General features: G+C 32.8%; 2 protein-coding genes across 2 annotated transcripts; one reads left to right on the top strand and one right to left on the bottom strand.

Annotated features, from left to right (window-relative positions):
• Positions 1-200: 200 nt before the first annotated feature.
• Positions 201-9,406, top strand: LOC141454687 (glutamate receptor ionotropic, kainate glr-3-like). The gene is made up of 10 exons (XM_074129204.1): positions 201-385; positions 728-894; positions 1,401-1,688; positions 1,946-2,079; positions 2,162-2,332; positions 2,991-3,184; positions 3,580-3,785; positions 4,700-4,879; positions 5,077-5,171; positions 9,145-9,406. Exons 1-10 carry the CDS (start codon positions 205-207, stop codon positions 9,404-9,406), a joined length of 1,878 nt encoding a protein of 625 aa, XP_073985305.1. The 5' UTR covers positions 201-204.
• LOC141454694 (ionotropic receptor 75a-like) lies at positions 6,775-17,059 on the bottom strand. The gene is made up of 9 exons (XM_074129210.1): positions 16,731-17,059; positions 16,502-16,659; positions 14,892-15,173; positions 14,634-14,767; positions 13,753-13,923; positions 12,442-12,644; positions 11,242-11,450; positions 10,866-11,128; positions 6,775-10,680 (listed from the first exon to the last, which is right to left on the bottom strand). The coding sequence occupies exons 1-9, from the start codon at positions 16,873-16,875 to the stop codon at positions 10,401-10,403; spliced, it is 1,845 nt and encodes a 614-aa protein (XP_073985311.1). The 5' UTR covers positions 16,876-17,059; the 3' UTR covers positions 6,775-10,400.
• Between the last annotated feature and the right edge of the window lie 1,418 nt (positions 17,060-18,477).

The raw sequence follows: 18,477 nt of genomic DNA, 5'->3' as shown, positions 1-18,477 counted from the left end.
AAATTCTCTTTGATAGTTTTAGAGGTTGATAGTAGGAAACAAAATAAATGTCAATATTTTCGCCAAATTAGTGCTAAAATTAGGTCGATTAATTACGTAGAGAATAAAGTTAGGATATCTTAACAAATAATTGCTTTGTCAATATTGGTTAAATAATGATTAATTACTATCATTTTGAAACTTGCTTCATTACAAGTAATATATATGTACATCCCTCATTTTATCAAAATGTTAATTGTAATTGTGCTATTATTTTTCAACAATCAAGCAGATTGTAGGATGATAGTTGAATCTGGTAGTAAAAATGCTATCATGTACAAAGTTATTGGTGAATTCATCGGAGTATCATCGGCAGGGACTCATCTTTATTTTTGCAGTAGAAAAGGTATGAATCTCCTATATACAGATTGAATCTCTCGCTTATACATTGTCATCTAAAATTTAAAAGGAAAGAAGAAATTACAATTTATTTCAACCATCATTAAAAAAATAATAAACATAATATTTAATATTTAATAATATTTTAATATTTCATAAGATTAACAATGACTAAAAATAAAAGAATGATTTTACCCCTTAATAACTTTAAAATCTGAATTCGAGCCCATAGTTTTTTGTTATTTTTATTAAAAGAATAAATGTATTTCTTTATTTATTGTTTTTACATTTATAATGTTCATATTTTTATCAATAATATTTGAAGATTTACTTTATTTCTGCTTCACAGATGCGACGAACATTTTAAAACATTTTACTGACAAGCATACTATAAACAGTAGAGTGTTAAATTTTAAATTATCTTCAAACGAAATTATTGCATCCTTTCTCCAACCTCAGATTACAGAGATTTTTTTAGATTTAACTTGTCGAAGTGGAATACAATTTTTAGTACAGGTAAATCAGAAATTAATGTTTTAAGACAATCTTTATGATTGTCAAATAAAATTTATTTTTGAGAGAATTTTTTTTTTGGATAACCTAACTTGCTATTAATTTATTTTGGAATAATTAATATTTGGTTAATTTAGAACAAAGTGAGTTTTTGCATGTTTAAAACTTTCGGAATTAAATTTTGTATTTTGGTCAATATTATTTAGGAAAACCAACAAAGTTTTTGCAGCTACTCAGGAGTTTTAGGTAAAGATGAGTTTCAATACAAATGTGTAACAATGTGCTGGAAGAGTGCTCCCTTCCAACGAAATCCCTGAGGATGTAGCGCTATAACGAATTTATTCATTAGGAGCTAAACCCTTCACACTTTCATATCAAAAATTCAAAAAATGTTGGGAATAAGAATTGCATAAAAATACTAGCTTTAGTACAATTATCTAAATTGCAAAATCTGCAGTAAAATATTTTTCAAACGTGTTTAAGAATAAAATGCTTTGATTTCTTTTCAGAGTTTTCAACACTTTAACAGTTCGTATCGTTGGCTACTTTGGACCAATAATTATAACCAAACAATAGACCATCTTAATCCGGCTAGGATATTGGTGGACAGTGCAGTAACTGTGGCGGTAGCTAGCGAAGATGAAACAATAGTTTATGATCTGTATAAAATGCACTATTCCACACCTTTCACCGTTACCAAGCTAAAATTGTGGCCAGCAACTGGGACTTCGATAAATTTTGGCATGCCTAAACCTAGGAATAATTTTATGGGCACTGTAATAAAAGCGTCCGTTGTGGTAAATTTCAAACAAATAAATATTTTGTAAAATACTCGTTATCGCTAAAACGCTGATAAAGTCATTTTTAAGAAGCCAAATATGCTTACGATACTTATATTTTTTACATTTCTCAATAATGATTTGAAAAATCAACTTAAAAAAATGAAAACTGCGGGTTACATTTTTAAACTAATTTTTTAAATCTGCTGATCTTCTTTTACATCGTCAATATTTTTTAATTTTCTAAACAATTTTCGTCTGCTTTATCTCAACAGGCACGATTTTTGAACTATAGTCAAGATAACATCATAGAGTTGATGTTAGATCCTTCCTATATGCCAGGTATGGACGCAAAACGTAGATTTCATTTGCGTATGTTTATATATTTAGCAGAACATTATAACTTTACGTAAGTCTAGAAATTTCCGCTTTCTTTATTATTAGAGTATCAGAAATTTTATGAAAAATAAATTGATATAATTTATTTTTAGTCCCAGCTACAAATTTGCTAGAACTTGGGGAATTCCAACAAAGAATGGCAGCTTCATTGGTATGATAGGACAGTTGCAAAGGAATGAAACGGAAATCAGTGCCGTCTATACAATATTTAGTGTGCCCAGATCTGCAGTTATTGATTATGTTCTGGCAGTCACTTATGCTAAGTATGGTGATCAAACATGTTAACTGTTCAATAATAGTCCATTAATTGCGTTCAAATAATATCATTTAAATGTGTAAAACTGTGAATCTATCATTTTCTGTGGTTAAATTACAGTCCAATTGAGGCTGAGAGAGACACAACTCACTTTGGTTGCGATCTTTGCCCTAAATGAAAAAAAAAAAAAGAATTGAATCAATATTAAGTTTTAATATTGTGCTTCTAAAGCTCAATATAAATCAACCATATGATTTTTTTTCAAAATAATTTTATGCCATCAATTGAGAAATTTTTTAACTTTTTACTGAGTAAAGTTTTATAATAAAAACTGAAAATATAATATTTTACCGTCTTACTGAAAAAACTCAGAAGCTGAAACGAAAAATCTAAATTAGGTGTATTATTTACTGATTATTACAAAAAGAAATGTTAATTTAAAAGAACTAAATTTACAACATGCAACATAAAATTTATTGATTTTCTAGTGAGTCTAAAATCTGACAAGCCACATCGTACCAAAACGTTTAGATACAGTTAGTTAAATTACAAACTCTGACTAGATTTCAGAATTTTGTGATTATTTTTTATGTTATTTAAAGCAAATACTGCTAAAAATGACATTGTGGAAACATTTAAATTTACTGAGAATTTTGTATTTGCAGAGGCTCGATCTTGTTCTTACAACCTAAGCTGTTGGGAACTTACAAGGCTTTGGTTGTTCCATTGCAACCAATAGTATGGGTAGCTATACTTGTAATATCCATCGTAACAATAATCTCATTTAAGGTAGTCGGCCGTTGTAAAGAACTCTGGAGCGACAGTACTTTGATGGTGGTTGCTACAATTGCACAGCAGGGTAACCATTATAATATTGATTTTTTTAAAGTTTCTTTTAGTATTGCTTGAGCTTCAAACGTTATATAAATGAGCTAAGTAAATGAGCCATGTTTAAAGAAAAACGTAGAAGCTATTTTCGAAAAACAAAAAAAAAACTGACAATTTAATGCAGTACAAAAATTTGGCATTCCCGGCTGACCGATTTTGTAAAAAAAAAAAAACCATTGTCGAGTTTTCTGGTAGCATCTAAGCGAAATATAAAATTTTATCGCAATTTATTACATTTAATAACAGTGGGCACACATTACATGTACAAATTCCTACCAAAGTGGATGGAGAAAACACATTTTCGTTCTTAAGGAATCTTAAAATGGCATTTTTAAAATCCATAAAGATATTTTAATCAAATTTTAGGTGGTCCAGACATGGAAAATCTGTCGAAAAGACTATGGCATCTTGCTGCATTGAATTTCGCTTTCTTCATCACATTATACTACAACATTGCCATATTGAGTGGCTTGCTGCTGCCTGCACCGAATGCCATACAGAATATGGATCAACTACTTGCCAGCAATCTGAAGTTCGGTGTTGAAACTGAACCTTACATTCGCAATGATGCTGTTAGTAAATTATTTGCTTCAAAATTTTCTATTTCCTCAAGTTGAAGAAAAGTATTGAGTTCTATCAAATTTTTTTATGTTAGTTTTCACTAAAAATGTAAGGTTAGGTCCCTTGAATCTGATAAAATGGTTTTCAGAAAATGAACTGATACAGTAGTAGCGCACCGTACTTAATTAATTTTAAACTTATTCTTAATTAGGCAAAAACCTTATAAACTTAACTGGCATATCTTCATAAAAATAAACCTATGATGATGTTGATTTTGAACATAATGAGCAGAATAAATCAAAATTAGAATCTGAAATAAGATCTATTTATCTGTCAATATATTCCTGAATTCAACTCTCAAAAAGTGATAACTTTTTTGTATTTCTAAATTGCTCAAGATCTTGTGGCCCACAAATCAGAGAGATCAATACAATTACGCAGCTGAGAAATCCAATTATATTTATATTTTACCAGTGACAACTCCTCGCTCATTTGGTAGATCGAATAAAGTTTATAGATGTATATTAGTGTAAAAGATTAAAGAAAATTTGTGAAGCCATTTTTAGTTAATTACATAAAAGTGAAAAATCCATTCAGGTTTTCCCGAAAAGATTTTCTGGTTGATGAATTTTGACCGCTGGAGATATTCGGGTTTGCTGGTAGAACTGAAACATATAGTTCGATATTCATTTTTGTTTCCATATTTGAGATATTTTTTCCACAAAAACACTGATTTCTTAAAATCACTTTACAAGCTCAAAACATTTTTTTTCTGATGTAAACTTAATTTTGGAAATTAGTCACCCATGTAATATTTCTATTTTTAGGTAAAAGAAAAACATTAAAAGAGACTGACTTTCTAGAAGATGAATCATGCATTTAATAATCTAATTAAAATAAATTGATAAAGTTATTTATTTAATAGGAAAGCAATGATGAACTATCAGTTCGCCTAAGAGCAAAAATGGCCAAATCTAAACTTTCAAATAAAGTGTACTTTGATTCAGATGAGGGACTAGAATTGGTCAGAAGAGGAGGCTTTGCATTTTATAATCTTGTTACTGATAGTTATGCTAAAATTAGGGACAAATATACTGAAGCTGAGGTTTGTCTACATTTATAAATAATTTCTCTTGTTTGTAAAAAAAAAGTAACAATAAGGAATTGCGACATAGAAGAGAGATTGGCATGCTCAAAATTATATCATATTTTTGGGAATTGATGCTGACTTGTTCTATTTTATATGATACTTTTATGGCCAGAAATAAGATAAGTAAATTGTGTTCAATTATTTTTCTACAGGTATGTTCATTAACGGAAATAGATAAATTTAGTAAAACTCACATTGGACCAATAGTCCAAAACAATGGTCCCTATAAGGAATTATTTAGACGAAGGTAGGTTTTTTTTTAATTAAATTAAATCTTATTAAAAAAAAAAAAGTTTTCTTTTAGTGTTGAGCTGGTGTAGTGTTAGCATTTACTGCAGTTACAATGAATTTTTTTATTGATTAGATTGAAGTATTAAAATACATTTTTTGTAAATTATGCTTTAAATAACTTGAAAGTTATGATGCAGTAAAACATTGGATGATACTGGCAAAGGTATTTTATGGCCATGATTGCCTATAGTTCATCTACAATATAATCAGTTAATATTCCGCTACTCCTTTTTTTACTCCCTTTTACATTTTGGACATACATATTTGGAATTGCATATATCTATTTTTCTTTTTTGCACATTTCGAAAAGGCGGAATACATTTATAATAATTAAGAATATACCTAGTGTACCTGTGTATTTGTTTACAAAAGTATTTTTACTTGATAAGCATAAGTAAAAAGTAAAAAAAAATAATGAGTACCTAGAAGAGTGTTTTAGTTCTGGTATAAATGATCTTCAGGCTCTCCTCTCAAAGATTACTACCAATTTGAAACAATATGGAACTGATTTACAGTCTACAATGTTATCATATAAAGAAAAGCATAATGCCAACAGATGCTTCCGAGCGGTTTGACGATTCTTAAAAATAATTTATGTCCTGGGAGATAAAGGTTCTAATCTACCAGACTAATATTTTAGCAAGCAAAATCTATCCACAAAGAATATGAAACAAGTGACAATCAACTCCAGAGGCAGTAGACCGTCTTTACAGAATATCAAGTCCTATGAAGTCTGATAAGCTAATGTGGAACGAATATTTGGAGATAACATCAAGAGATGGTAACCAAAATTAGGTTTTCTCGTTTGAGTTACTTAGAAATTGGGATATGGGAAGAACCACTCATCACATTCCTAATTCTAAACTAAGATTTAGAAGCGTTGATCTAACTAGTAGGTGATACAATAGTTCTTTTGGGACGCAAGGCTTAGGGGTTTCTTGCCAACTCCAATGGAATCTAACATTACTATTAGTTTATTATCCCCATACGAAGAAACTTTATTTTTCTATGGTAACTGACAAGTTTAAAACAGTAAATGATTCCAGAGAGTTTTGGCATTTAACAAATCACTTTAAACGTAAAAACTTTACATGCGGTAATAATGTTGATATTTTTAAGTTTGTAGCCTATTTCCACAGTTTGCTTACCCCTTCAGGGGATGCGTTGTCAGTTTTGTATGCTGAACCTTACATTGTCTCTAGTACTTTGGATCTCCCTTTTGATTTCCGTGAGTTACAGATGGTTATTAGTAAGTTGAAAAATAATAAGGCTCCTGGACCTGACAGAGTGTCTTATGAGTTTTATAAGTATGCGCCTGATAACTTCTTGGATAGCCTTTTATCTTTATTTAACTTCATGTTTGAAACTGGCGCAACACCAACCTCATTCAGTAAATCTATCATTTTTCCGCTTTTTAAACGAGGGGAGGTTAATGATGTCCGGAATTACAGAGGCATATCCTGCTTAGACGCTTCTGCTAAGATTTTCACTGGTCTTCTACTTCAGCGATTGGAATCCTTTGTTGGAGACAATGCGTTGCTTAGTGAGTATCAGGCCGGGTTCAGGCGAGGGTATTCTACAATTGATAACCTGTTTGTTTTGTTAAACATTATTAAGCTTAAATTTCTTAAAAGAGGTAATAAAGTATATTCATTTTTTGTTGACTTTAAAGCTGCATTCGACAGTATTCCAAGAGAGGCCTTATTTTTGAAATTGTTTAATCTTGGAGTTTCAACAAAATTTATCCGTATCTTAAAAAGTCTTTATTCCGACGCTGAATCGGCTGTTCGTGGTAGAGAGGGTATTTCCGAGTTTTTTCCTGTTGAATCTGGTGTTCGTCAGGGATGTATCTTGAGCCCGCTCCTTTTTGCGCTCTTTTTGGATGACCTGCCTCAGGTGCTTGAGGGTGGCGTGCGTATTGGGGGTCGTCGTATTAGTGTATTGATGTACGCGGATGATATTGTTCTTCTCGCGGAGGACCGTGTTACTTTGCAGCGAAACATTAATCTGTTGGCGATCTATTGTGAACAGTGGAGTTTGACTGTTAATCTCGACAAGTCGAAAATTGTTGTTTTTCGAAGGGGGGGTAGGCTGGCTGTTGCAGATCGGTGGAGGTACAGGGGTGAGCCAGTGGAGGTGGTTAATTCTTACAAGTATCTTGGCGTTACGCTCTCTTCTCGCCTTTCCCTGGAATACCACCTGAAAGAAAGAATTTCAGCAGCAAAATTAGCTCTTAATAGGAATTGGTCGAATTTCATCGCTCAGCAACTGATCCCTCTTCATGCAAAGAAACAAGTGTTCGATGCCGTTTTACGTTCCATTGTTTGCTATGGGGCCCAGGTCTGGGGTTTTCAGAGGTATGAGCAGTTGGAGAAGTTTCAGCGGTTTTTCGTGAAGAAGTTGTTTTCGTTACCTTCCTCCACACCTAACTATATGATTTACTTGGAAACTTCTTTAGATCTTCTTAAAGTGTTTACTTTAAATTTACATTTTAGATATTGTCTTAGGGCTATAAATCTTCCCTCTCATCGTTTACCACGTATTCTGGCAATCGAGGTAATCAATCAGAATGCTTTTTGGTTCAGGCACTGGTGCGAGCTGGCGCTAAGATACACCTGTAGGTTTGATAGTTCTCTGGATCAGGTTTCTCTCTGGCAAGGGCAGCTCAGGTCTTTGTTAGATACTATTAAGGTTCGGCATACAGAACAATGTGTACGGCTTGCTCAGGATTCTGACAGGTTTCTCTTGTATAAAGAACTCAATTACGATGTTAAACTTTTCTGTCTTGAGGTTGAGTGCCGTTTAGCTCTTAATCTGCACGATTTGAAATGGTTATTTAAGCTCAGATGTGAGCTTTTACATTTAAATTTCATCCCATGGCTTGACCGTCCTAATTCTAACTGCCCTCTTTGTGCCCCGATTGTGAGGGAGGATTTGCATCATTTTCTGTGCGAGTGTACTGCCCTTAGCGAACTGCGGGTGCGGTGCCTTGGCTTTAGCCCTTTTCCTGCATCAGCGCTGATACCCTTTCTAAACGCCTCTTCTGAGAATGATTGCAAACGCTTAATAGACTTTGCGCGACTGGCTTGGCATTATCGCCGTCGTATGATTTGGCCATCATAGTATTATTCCCTTCAAGGCTTGTGTGAATTTCATCCAAATATATTAACTTCAATATTTATATTAAATTCTTTATGTTTTTATTTTTGCCATCTTGTAGGTATTTCTCATTTTCTATTTTTCTATTTATGTATTTTCTTTGCTTTTTCCAGAATACTATAATTTTCTTTTTTTTCCTATTCTATTTATTGATGAATGTATTTTACTTTCTTTTTTCAAAGTAAAAAGTTATTCTGTTTTATTTCTTTTTCATTTTTTAATGTTATTATTTTTATTATTTTTTTTATGCTGTTAATTTTTATTTATTATTATTATTATTATTTATTTATTTTTCTGTCTAATTTAATTTTTCTACTGTCTGTTTATGTAGTGCTTATTTTGCTTTATTAATTTTGTGCAACCCTCCGGCAGACGGAACTTCCATGCCGTAGAATGTTTTTTTTTTTTATTTATTTAATTGTATTTACTTTCTTTTTATTACAAATAAAACATTATTATTATTATCCCCATACATGGAAACAACATTTAAGTAAGTAAGTAAAGTCAACTATAATGGGTTTTCTTTATTATATAGAAAGGATAGTCTATTACGAAAACTGGTTGAATATGAGGAAATGGAGAAAACGCAAGGTGCTTCTTTAATGTAATCATGAAATCCAGTTTATAAAAGGGAAAAATCATTTTATTGTTAATAGAAAATAAAAATGGAAGAGAGCTCAAATCTGCTGAGAACTCTTTTATTGTCATTACTATAATTAAGTGACAAAACTATTTTTAACATTGAATTTACTGAACATCTTTTGTTTCAGCATACTATTAATGAAGGAAAATGGCATGATAAAGAATCAATTTAAATTCTGGGTTGCTAGCAAACCAGAATGTATTTGGAAGCAAGAAAAATTCACGATTGGTACGAGAGCCCTTACAATAGCTTTTAGTGTACTGCTAATTGGATTATTTGTTTCGGGAATCGTGTTCATACTTGAAGTGCGCAACTTCAGGAAGAAGCGGAAACAAGTTGTGTTCTATTCTAAAGAACTCTCGCTTCTTTCACAGAAAATTTTACCATAATAAGCTGTTACTTTTAATTTTTTTTTCTGCCTTATTGTACAACGCAAATTAGCTATTGGTATGTTACTTTTATTATCATGACAGCTGTTAATCCTTCGTTGATACATGCCTTTTTCTCTCCCGCTCTCTTAAATAGAGTTTGGAGTTCTTTTGGATGTCCTCATTCAAAGGATTTTTTGTAAAATAAGGAATAAATTTAGCATTGAATGTAAGTAGGTTTTTAAGACTTAATAATTAGTGCATTCTATTGACTAATAAACTTAGAAAAGCAAAAATAACTTGATTTGCCCTCACAAAGTATTATTATCTTATTGCGTTACTTTTTTTACAATCTCTACTAGTTTTCTAACGATCAAAACCGGAAGGACATTGGACGACGGTAGGTCTCTTCACAGATCCATTGCACATTGAGAAAGCCCATGCAGCGCATGGGTCTATAAACGAAGTGCCTTTGTAGGTTTGTCAGCAAGAAGAATAAGTGTAACTTAATTTACTGAGTATTTCCCGTCAATGTGAGCGTAGAGAATTCGACCCTTAGAAGAAGAAAAACTCGTAGCTTCACTCTTTATACGGGCAATCTCTTTCAAAACATGCATAACTAAATAGACTAAACCCTAGATCCAAACAAGATACTTGAGACAGACAATTTTAGAGGGCCGCAATAGATACCATGGATCGCGCTTGGCCAACTATGGAATCTAATCTAACCCACATTAACATTTAGGCTAGAGAATTATGTTTAGTAGGAAGCAGACAACTAATAGATTTATGTTTGTATGCAGATGTAAGAGGATTAGGCCATTTAAATTTCGCTTTGAACTATAAGTTTGTAAGTATTGTAAGTATTATAAGTATTAAAATTTCGAGATCACATTATTTTAGCACATAACTGGATAAAAGAAGATTCAGTTGACCACAGTTCTTAATTTCAAGTCTGTTACACTTGTAATTTCTAAACAAAAGTAAATAATTGGTTAACCACATTTAACTAATTTTAATTAATCACTGGTAATATAAGAGATAGAGATGATTCAGTATGTAAGTTTTTTCTACGTTTAACGTTTAGAAGTTTCTTTGATTTGCTGTATGCATATATTTCAAAAATTAAAACCACAATGGAAATGGTCACACCAAGTCCCAGTGTGGCTAATGCTATAGTAATTGCTTCCAAACTGACGAAAAGAAATTGTTCTTTGCCAGCGCACTTGGGCTTATTCACAATCCATTTTTCTTTTTCTCTTCGAAGCAGTCCATGTTCCATCAATCGAAGAAATCTGTAGGAATAATATTATGCTTACAACAATACTGAATTAAAATGAACATTCATTTGTGTTAAAACAAAACATAACTCTAAAAGGATTTCTTTTCCTTCAGTTTATATGACTGAAGTTATTTTAGTCAGAAAATCCATCTTCAATAAACATATTGAAACAAAAAATAATTGATAATAAATACTAACCCACGATTATAGAGTTCTTTTATGTGAGATTTTTTTGGAAAGTAGGAGGACACGTACAGAGGTTTATAGGCTGGAATGTAGGTAAGATCGCACTTTTGTGAATCTTTAAATTTTTTATCAATGCCTTCAAAAATTGCAAAATATTCTGCACTAAACGCTCCTCCTTTCAAAATAATTTGTAAACCTTCTTCAAGACCATAAGTCTTTTTAGAATATTTATCAACTTTGTCTCTAACGTTTTTATCCAACAATCGATTCCGTACCTAAAAAAATTATATAAAATAAAATAAAAAGGAACATTGCCCTTTATCTGTAATCTAAAGAAAAAAAATCTAAATGACTTTTAAAAGCTTATGTTTAAAATAGTTTCACTGACCTCCTTATTATTATAATACGGCGCGTCCATAAGTGTTAGAGGGACGTTACTATCAACCAATTGGTCAAGTTTATTAATTTTGGGTGGAGTTGAAGACAATAGCGCACTCATTGTGGCAGCATTATAGTACAAGACCACCATCGCTCCCATGATTAGCATAGTGAAGCACATTAGACGTTCACCTATTGTCTTGGGATCTCTTGTTAAGCCTGCAAAACCAGAATAACATTTTAGAAAAGAGATTGTTGTCTGAAAGCATTATCTTATTATTTTGATTTCAGTTTATTATTCTATTGTTCTAAAGAATATTCAGGCTTGAACCGAAAGACACATTAGCACAAACGAAAACACAGCCTTAATTCTACTATTTCACAGAATGAGTTGATATTGACATCTGTAACACGCTATACATTACCCATAATTTTTTTTTCTTTTAAAGTATAAACGAGAAAAGCCTAAAGATTCTTTCGCAAATCATACTAACGAATAGTGTGAATGCATTAGGTCTGCATGTGACACCAAAGAATTTAGAAGCTTTTGGAAGAGTTACATTTTTTATTTATTAGACGACCTTAACATTCACAACCTTGAATCCAGCTTAGAAACTGGCGGCCAGCAAGAACACATCAATAGCAAATTGTCCTCTTGGTCTACCAGCAACAATATACTAAATGCAGATCAATCTGATGTTGATCTAATTGTTAGTCAATAAAACTTAGATTTGAGAAGAATTTATATCAGGACATTCATGGAACAAACATAGTTAGAGTTAAATGTAGATAAAGAATTAACACCGAACTAATGCAGTTATACAAAGTTGTATTTATTACAAAGATTATTAGCTCGGCTAATTACGTTGAGCTAGACATCCCAAGAAAGTTATCGCGAGTGTTTGTCTCTGTTTAGGATGCACTGAGTAGCAAAAATACAAGTATATCCTTGGTATCCTCAATTGGAGAGCGGCAATAGAAAATAGGGAATCTAAAAGTTAGTCAGACCAAGAGTAATGCTAGAAGTTTTGAACTCCAGAGCGGGATGACGATGTAAACAATAATATTTTTCAAAGTTCTCTAGTTTCTTAAGAGGTACATTAACCTAAGCGATTCGCAGTAATTGGTGTAGGCGACTGAATACGTTTAAATGTTCCTAAAGTAAGTTTCCACTTATTAATAAATAGATATTGTAAATTTTAAAGGTTACCTTGTTGTGCAATGATGCCGATGAAGAGAATAATGTTCTCACTAAATGTTGGTCGATGGTTTTCATTTATACTAAATTTATAGCAAATTAAGGCAGCAAAAAAAAGTATGAAAGCAACGGTTACCCATGTTGCAGGCTCAAATGGCAAAAATAGAGCTCTATATGTGCCCAAAGCACGTGGCTGTTTGAATACAAATGGCTTCCTGGAAATGATTATTGTAACTAATCTAAATTATTGAAAAATAAATTAAGTTATAAACTTTTACATATCTTAATGAATTGTTATTAAAAATATACTAATCACAAAATGCAGGAAACCTCTTCATCCTTTCAAAGATCTTAAAGATGGGAACGTTACTAACATACTATAACCTGAATTAGACAACACCTTTCTGGGTGACTGGCGTATGTCTACCCCAAGAAGTCTGCACAAGTCTTGGGCTAATTTTTTAAACTATGGAGTCTCCATTATAATACTTAATGCTTGATTTCAGTGATCTCCATGTTACATTCGTTGTTATTGCGGATAATAATAAATAGTTGTATTTCCATGGGAAGTGAATAGGAAACTTTCCATCCAAGGAAATATTCCGGCATATGGTGCCACCACTCTAGTCTAGCACAGTGATTCTCAAAGATAAGGGTTGTAGAAATATAGTAATGGAGGAGTTGTGGGTAAATAAGAACGCGAATCTATAGCGCAAGAAATATTTGTATCAGAAATAAGAATAATTTGAAGAGAGAATAGTGAAAAAGAAGTTGAGGCAGATGAACATCTTAAAAGGATGGCCAGAGAAGAGATGTTACCAAAAGCTCGAGACACGAAGGCTCTAACTGCTCAGTAGCTTTTTTTGTTGGTCTTCAAGAGCGCTGCTCGAACCTGATTAGAGTTTTCTCAAAAAGCGTGTAAGACGTTGTAACAGACAATAATGTTTGAGATATTTAGAAACTGAACCTTTTCAGCCCATCACAGGACACTGGGCTGTGAGGGACTTCTAGGAAATCTATGTTTTATATTACATATAGATATTAAATTTCGGCCACCACGCCGAGCGGTTAGAGGCGAGACCTGCAAAGCTAATATGTATTTTTGTGGTACTGGGTTCGATTCCCAGTCTAGGCCTAGGATTTTATTTAATGTTTAATATAAGAACTTAAAGTATGTTTGCTAGTAGCCTCCGTTCACGATGGGCAGTTGGACGTGAAGCAGTAAAATATAGTCATCACTTTTTACTTTACTTTTATGCATAAATTTCTAGAATTAGTTTTCAGTAAAATTATTTTTATAGAAAATATTGGTTGAATTCTTACCAGTAGTCGGACATTGGGGTTAAAACATCTGCAATTGCGGCTCTATGGGGCAGTATTAGCAATGGGGCCACACTAACGTTACTCGCTCTTGTCTCTAAATGACCAATAATTCCAGAATAGTGTCCATCAGGTTTTTGAGCTCCCCATCCATCCGTTACTAAGAGCTCTAATCTGCAACATTGCAAACTGCACTGAGGAGGCAGGTAGTATATTTGGCCTTATTCTCTTCACTTTAAACAGTTCTGATTTTTCCAACTCATCCTTACGTAACGACCTTAACTTACTTAGTATTATAGCTACATCGTCTATTCTTGGTACGGATTTTTCTCTCTCCTCATTCTGGCTGAGTAACCATCCTTGCTTTATAGGTCCTAGGAAGAGTGCAGATAGGGATGACCTATTAAATCTTTAACATTTTTCTCCCTAAGAGAGTATATCTTGCTTTTATAACACTTTCTGATGAGGTCTAATACCATCTCAACTGTCTTCCTTAGCTAGGAAACACTACTTACGAGTAGGCTCCCAGTATCTTGGAAGCTGTTCGACACGCTTTAGAGCTATAGATCAATTCTTAAACTCTATAGTCTGAAGTAGGTCTATCACTTTTACTTGAATATAATCATAGAATTTTGACTTTTTTGGGATTTCTGTGGCAGCTAGAATGCCACGTTCTGATTCACCCTTCAATTCAACTGAACGTAATTAGGTTTAGATAAAGCTCTTAAACTTTAAATAAAATTAATCAATTATGCCTTCGCGAATTGCAGTCGTGTAGTTTTACATGTGATTTTAAAGGAAATACATACCTAATAGGGTTTTTAATTTTTAATGATTGCCTCGTTTAAAAAAAAAATAATTCTTTAAAAAATGCACAGACTTACTTAAAATTGTAAATATCTGCAATATGTATGTGTAAAACGTAAGAGAATCTATTAACAACATCATCATTTTTGTTAAAAGACCAGTCTTGCATCTGCTGTGAAATATTTTTGTGATCGTACACGTCTTGAATAAACTGCAATACAATAAATTTACAACTAAATAGTACAAACTACATTTAAAGATCAGTAATCTGAAAACTCTTTAAATTGCATACAGAGAAGTACAATAATATTCAGTTAAAAATAAATTTTACTCACAAACATTGAACCAATGATGGTTTCACCTTCTAAGTCAAGTACCCTTGGTGTTCGATTATAATCCAGCCCATATAGATCTGACCAACGCCCTACGGGTGTCTTAATTAATAGACTGCTTACATCTGGTCGATGTAGGTCGTATAAAATTGATTGTGATGAAATCACTGTCGTTACTTCACTGCTCATTCCAATACCAGTATTCTCCAGTAGAGAAAAGTCACTTTCACTTTTTAACAATATCAACCACTCATAGGTTATGGTGAACAAATGTAGAGATGTTGCCTTTGAAAATAAATTCATACATAAACTCAAAAGAAACCTTCCCTTCAGGTGAATGACTTTTAAAGACGACTTATTTCTTGCCAGAATAATCTGTGTTCTCTGGATTGGTAATCCCGGTTCTGATACTACGTAACAGTTTTTTTTTTTATAAAGGGAAGTTTATAAGATAAATTCACTGCGATCAAAAAGATCTATATTGGCTTCCTTATGTTTTTTGTTTTGCTAAATTTTAGGAATCTCTAAACTGTACAAGTGTGAGTTAGGGTATGTGTGGGGTGATAAAATCGAATATTTCATGTTGGCTTCCTAATCACGAAAAGATACTGTATGAGTAACTGCCATACATCAATTATCTTTGCAGACCCTATATCTGTTTTCTGAATATTTGGGGGTACCAGTAATTGTTGTTCATGTTTTTAGATTGAAATACCTGCAGAGACGGGTACCAGTTACGGGTCAAGTTACCTGAAAAAGTGGCTAATATACTTCCTGTCTGGCAGCAACTCGAGTCTTAATGGTGTCATGAAATGGTTAAAGGACTTGGGTTTTTGAATATGTTGCTAATCTGGGATGCTTGCAGGAAATATCGGTTGAAGGGGAGGACACTGGGTATCATTTGTGCATCCAGCACTTTTGAGTCGTTTACTAGAACCCACTGGAGAAGACTTGACGGCTGTTCCGAGGGTGATACCCTTTGTAAGCATGCTGTCTTCCTCTAGATATGGCCCTTGCATCCCAATAATGTTTTCTAGTCAAAGCTAATAGTAAATCTTTAGCGGCGCTAATTAAGCCGAATGTCCTAAACTACTTCATCTGGTCTTACGACTTTTTATGTATGTATCGCAGGGTCCCCACAGTATTTGTGTCCAGCAATGTGCCGTGGTGACAGAAGTAGAAGAAACGGAAACGGCCCCCTCAATCCTGCTATAAAGCGAAATGGAAGCTCTAGCACTTGGAATCCAAAATAGACTAATATGCAAAAACGATTGGTCGCTAAACCGGGTATAAAGTCAGAATTCTCTTAACAGAACTATAAGGGGTCGACACAATGGTGTTCTTTCAACTTCTGCCCCAGGGAGACTCTAACCGTTCTATACTCCAAATAAAAGCAAAAACAATAACATAAGCGTTGGTTTTTTTAGGTTTCTGTCGAGCATCTTCATCTGCATACAATAAAATTTGCCAAAGAATAATTAATATTTCTGTGCTGTAATGATATGTGAAAATTGTAATGTTATTTATTTAATTTACAAAATATTACTTATAAATGCAATTGAAACTTAAATTTTAAATCATGCGAATGTAAAAAATTTAATAATAATATCTACCAGTTTCAAGAACTGAATGCTTTCCTCACAGAATAAATCAAGGAAGATTCCGATTCTCTGGTCACTCTTCTGTACAATATTCGCTAAAGATCTTGGTGAATTAATGTTCATTGAGAAAATAAATTCATCTGACAAGAATTTCATGAATTGGGTCGCATCTGGAAAGTAATTTAATTGTAAATATACAATTTCCATACTTTAAATTGAGCTTTAGTCACTTGTAACTTACTATATGTGTCACAAGTTTGTAAATAAAGTATTCCCACATGTTTTAGTTTAAAGAAATCCGTGATTAATGCCGAAATAGGAGAGCTAATTGTAAATGAAACCATGAAAATTGTGCATAAAATTAATATTGACCAAACAATATTCATTGCAATATTGTTTGAAAATAGTTTTCTGTAAGTATGGAGTGTGACACTTCTTGTTCAGTAATGAATTTGTCCAGTACGGATTGTGAGGTGTAAATAATGAGTTAGGATCAAAGGTCATGCTTCGTGTTTCTTTGTGTAAAATAATTTCAGAAAATTATACTTAATTCTGTGGTCAATTTTTTCGTTCTTCTTTTTGGAAAAAATATTCATAATAACTACTGGGTATCTTCAAAGAATAACCTTTTATTATTTCAGCGTACAAACACTGAATTTTAATATAAATCCACTATTGACAAGTAATTACTGCAGCTAGAACAAGAGTCTAAATAACATTTACGCAGATATACGTTGCCCCTTACTCACAATATTAAATGTACAGCTAGAATTTGATAACACTAGATTCACAGTTTAGAAGAAATAGCAACAACTGTAGCCAAAATCGAAAATTTTACTAAATAAAACTGTATATTTGTTGCAAGTAATAAGTTTGAAGTAGTTGAACATTATTTTACATATTTTATTACTCTATTTTTTTTTTAATTAATTGTAATTTATTAATTACTTTATCTGAAACTAAATGTACATAAATGTTGCGTAGAATGACAGCGAAAGGCCAAATAACCTTTCTCGAAATGAAGCAGTAGTCTGCTTCCGATTTATCACTGATCATGATTATCTTCAGAGACAGCAATTGGATGTTCCAAAGTCCATATTGTGTCCTATGCCGAGCAAGCGATGTGTTTTGAGATCAGTAATTTGAAGGTAAGGCCTTTGCTTACTTAAGATCATATCAAGTGATAAGCTACCAGCTGAAGAGAATTTATATTAGGCTTGACTTCTAATGGCGAAACGCCAACGCGACAAGGTATTTTTTTTTTAAAAAAAAAAACTACTTCTGAAAGAACTCTTGTCCTGGATAGATTTACCGCCCAAAAAGTAATAGGCTGCACAATCATTACTAAGGTATCGTTATATCTCTCAAAGAATGTTGTTCCCAGTCGCTTATTCTCCATGAGGGCCTTATATTACATTTGTATTCCATAAATTATGGTATTAGTATTGTTTTAGTTGATCCTATTCATTTCGCAAAGTTCCCAATTAAAAATATTTTAACATTCTTTGGTAACAATTTGCTTAATCCGAATCAAAGTTTACAAAAAAGCTTTTATACCAGCGCCACTGGGCACTCAAGAGTGGAGGACTCCAGTAGTCAGATTGGTACCTACTTCCAAAGTTCTAAAGGGTGAAAGCTAAGGGGACAGGGTAAATATAATGAGTTCGCGAGTTTGGATGAGCGAATACTGCTGAGTTTTACAATTTCCTGATCTGGACATAGTTTAAAGTTGCTTTAAGTGTAATGTTGCAGATTCCTGATTCTCTTTCATTGAAATAAATGATTGGAAGCAAGGAATAGTCGTTTATATCTCGCTTCCGTTACAACGTCAGCATTCTTCACAAAGGCTGTCACAAAAAAATGACTATATGGATGTCCCAACTGTGGGTAAAACTAGTTAAATCCTCTATTGTCTTAACAGAATTAATAATTATGACTACCCAGTCTTGGATTCTATTTGATGTGATAAAAACAAGAAATCTAAGTAA

The sequence above is a fragment of the Rhodnius prolixus genome, unplaced genomic scaffold, assembly GCF_049639745.1.
Source record: "Rhodnius prolixus isolate KJV_2025 unplaced genomic scaffold, Rpr scaffold_1, whole genome shotgun sequence".
Classification (NCBI taxonomy): Eukaryota; Metazoa; Arthropoda; class Insecta; order Hemiptera; family Reduviidae; genus Rhodnius; species Rhodnius prolixus.
The sequence above is the reverse complement of the archived record's forward strand: the minus strand, read 5'-3'. Positions and strand labels throughout refer to the sequence as shown.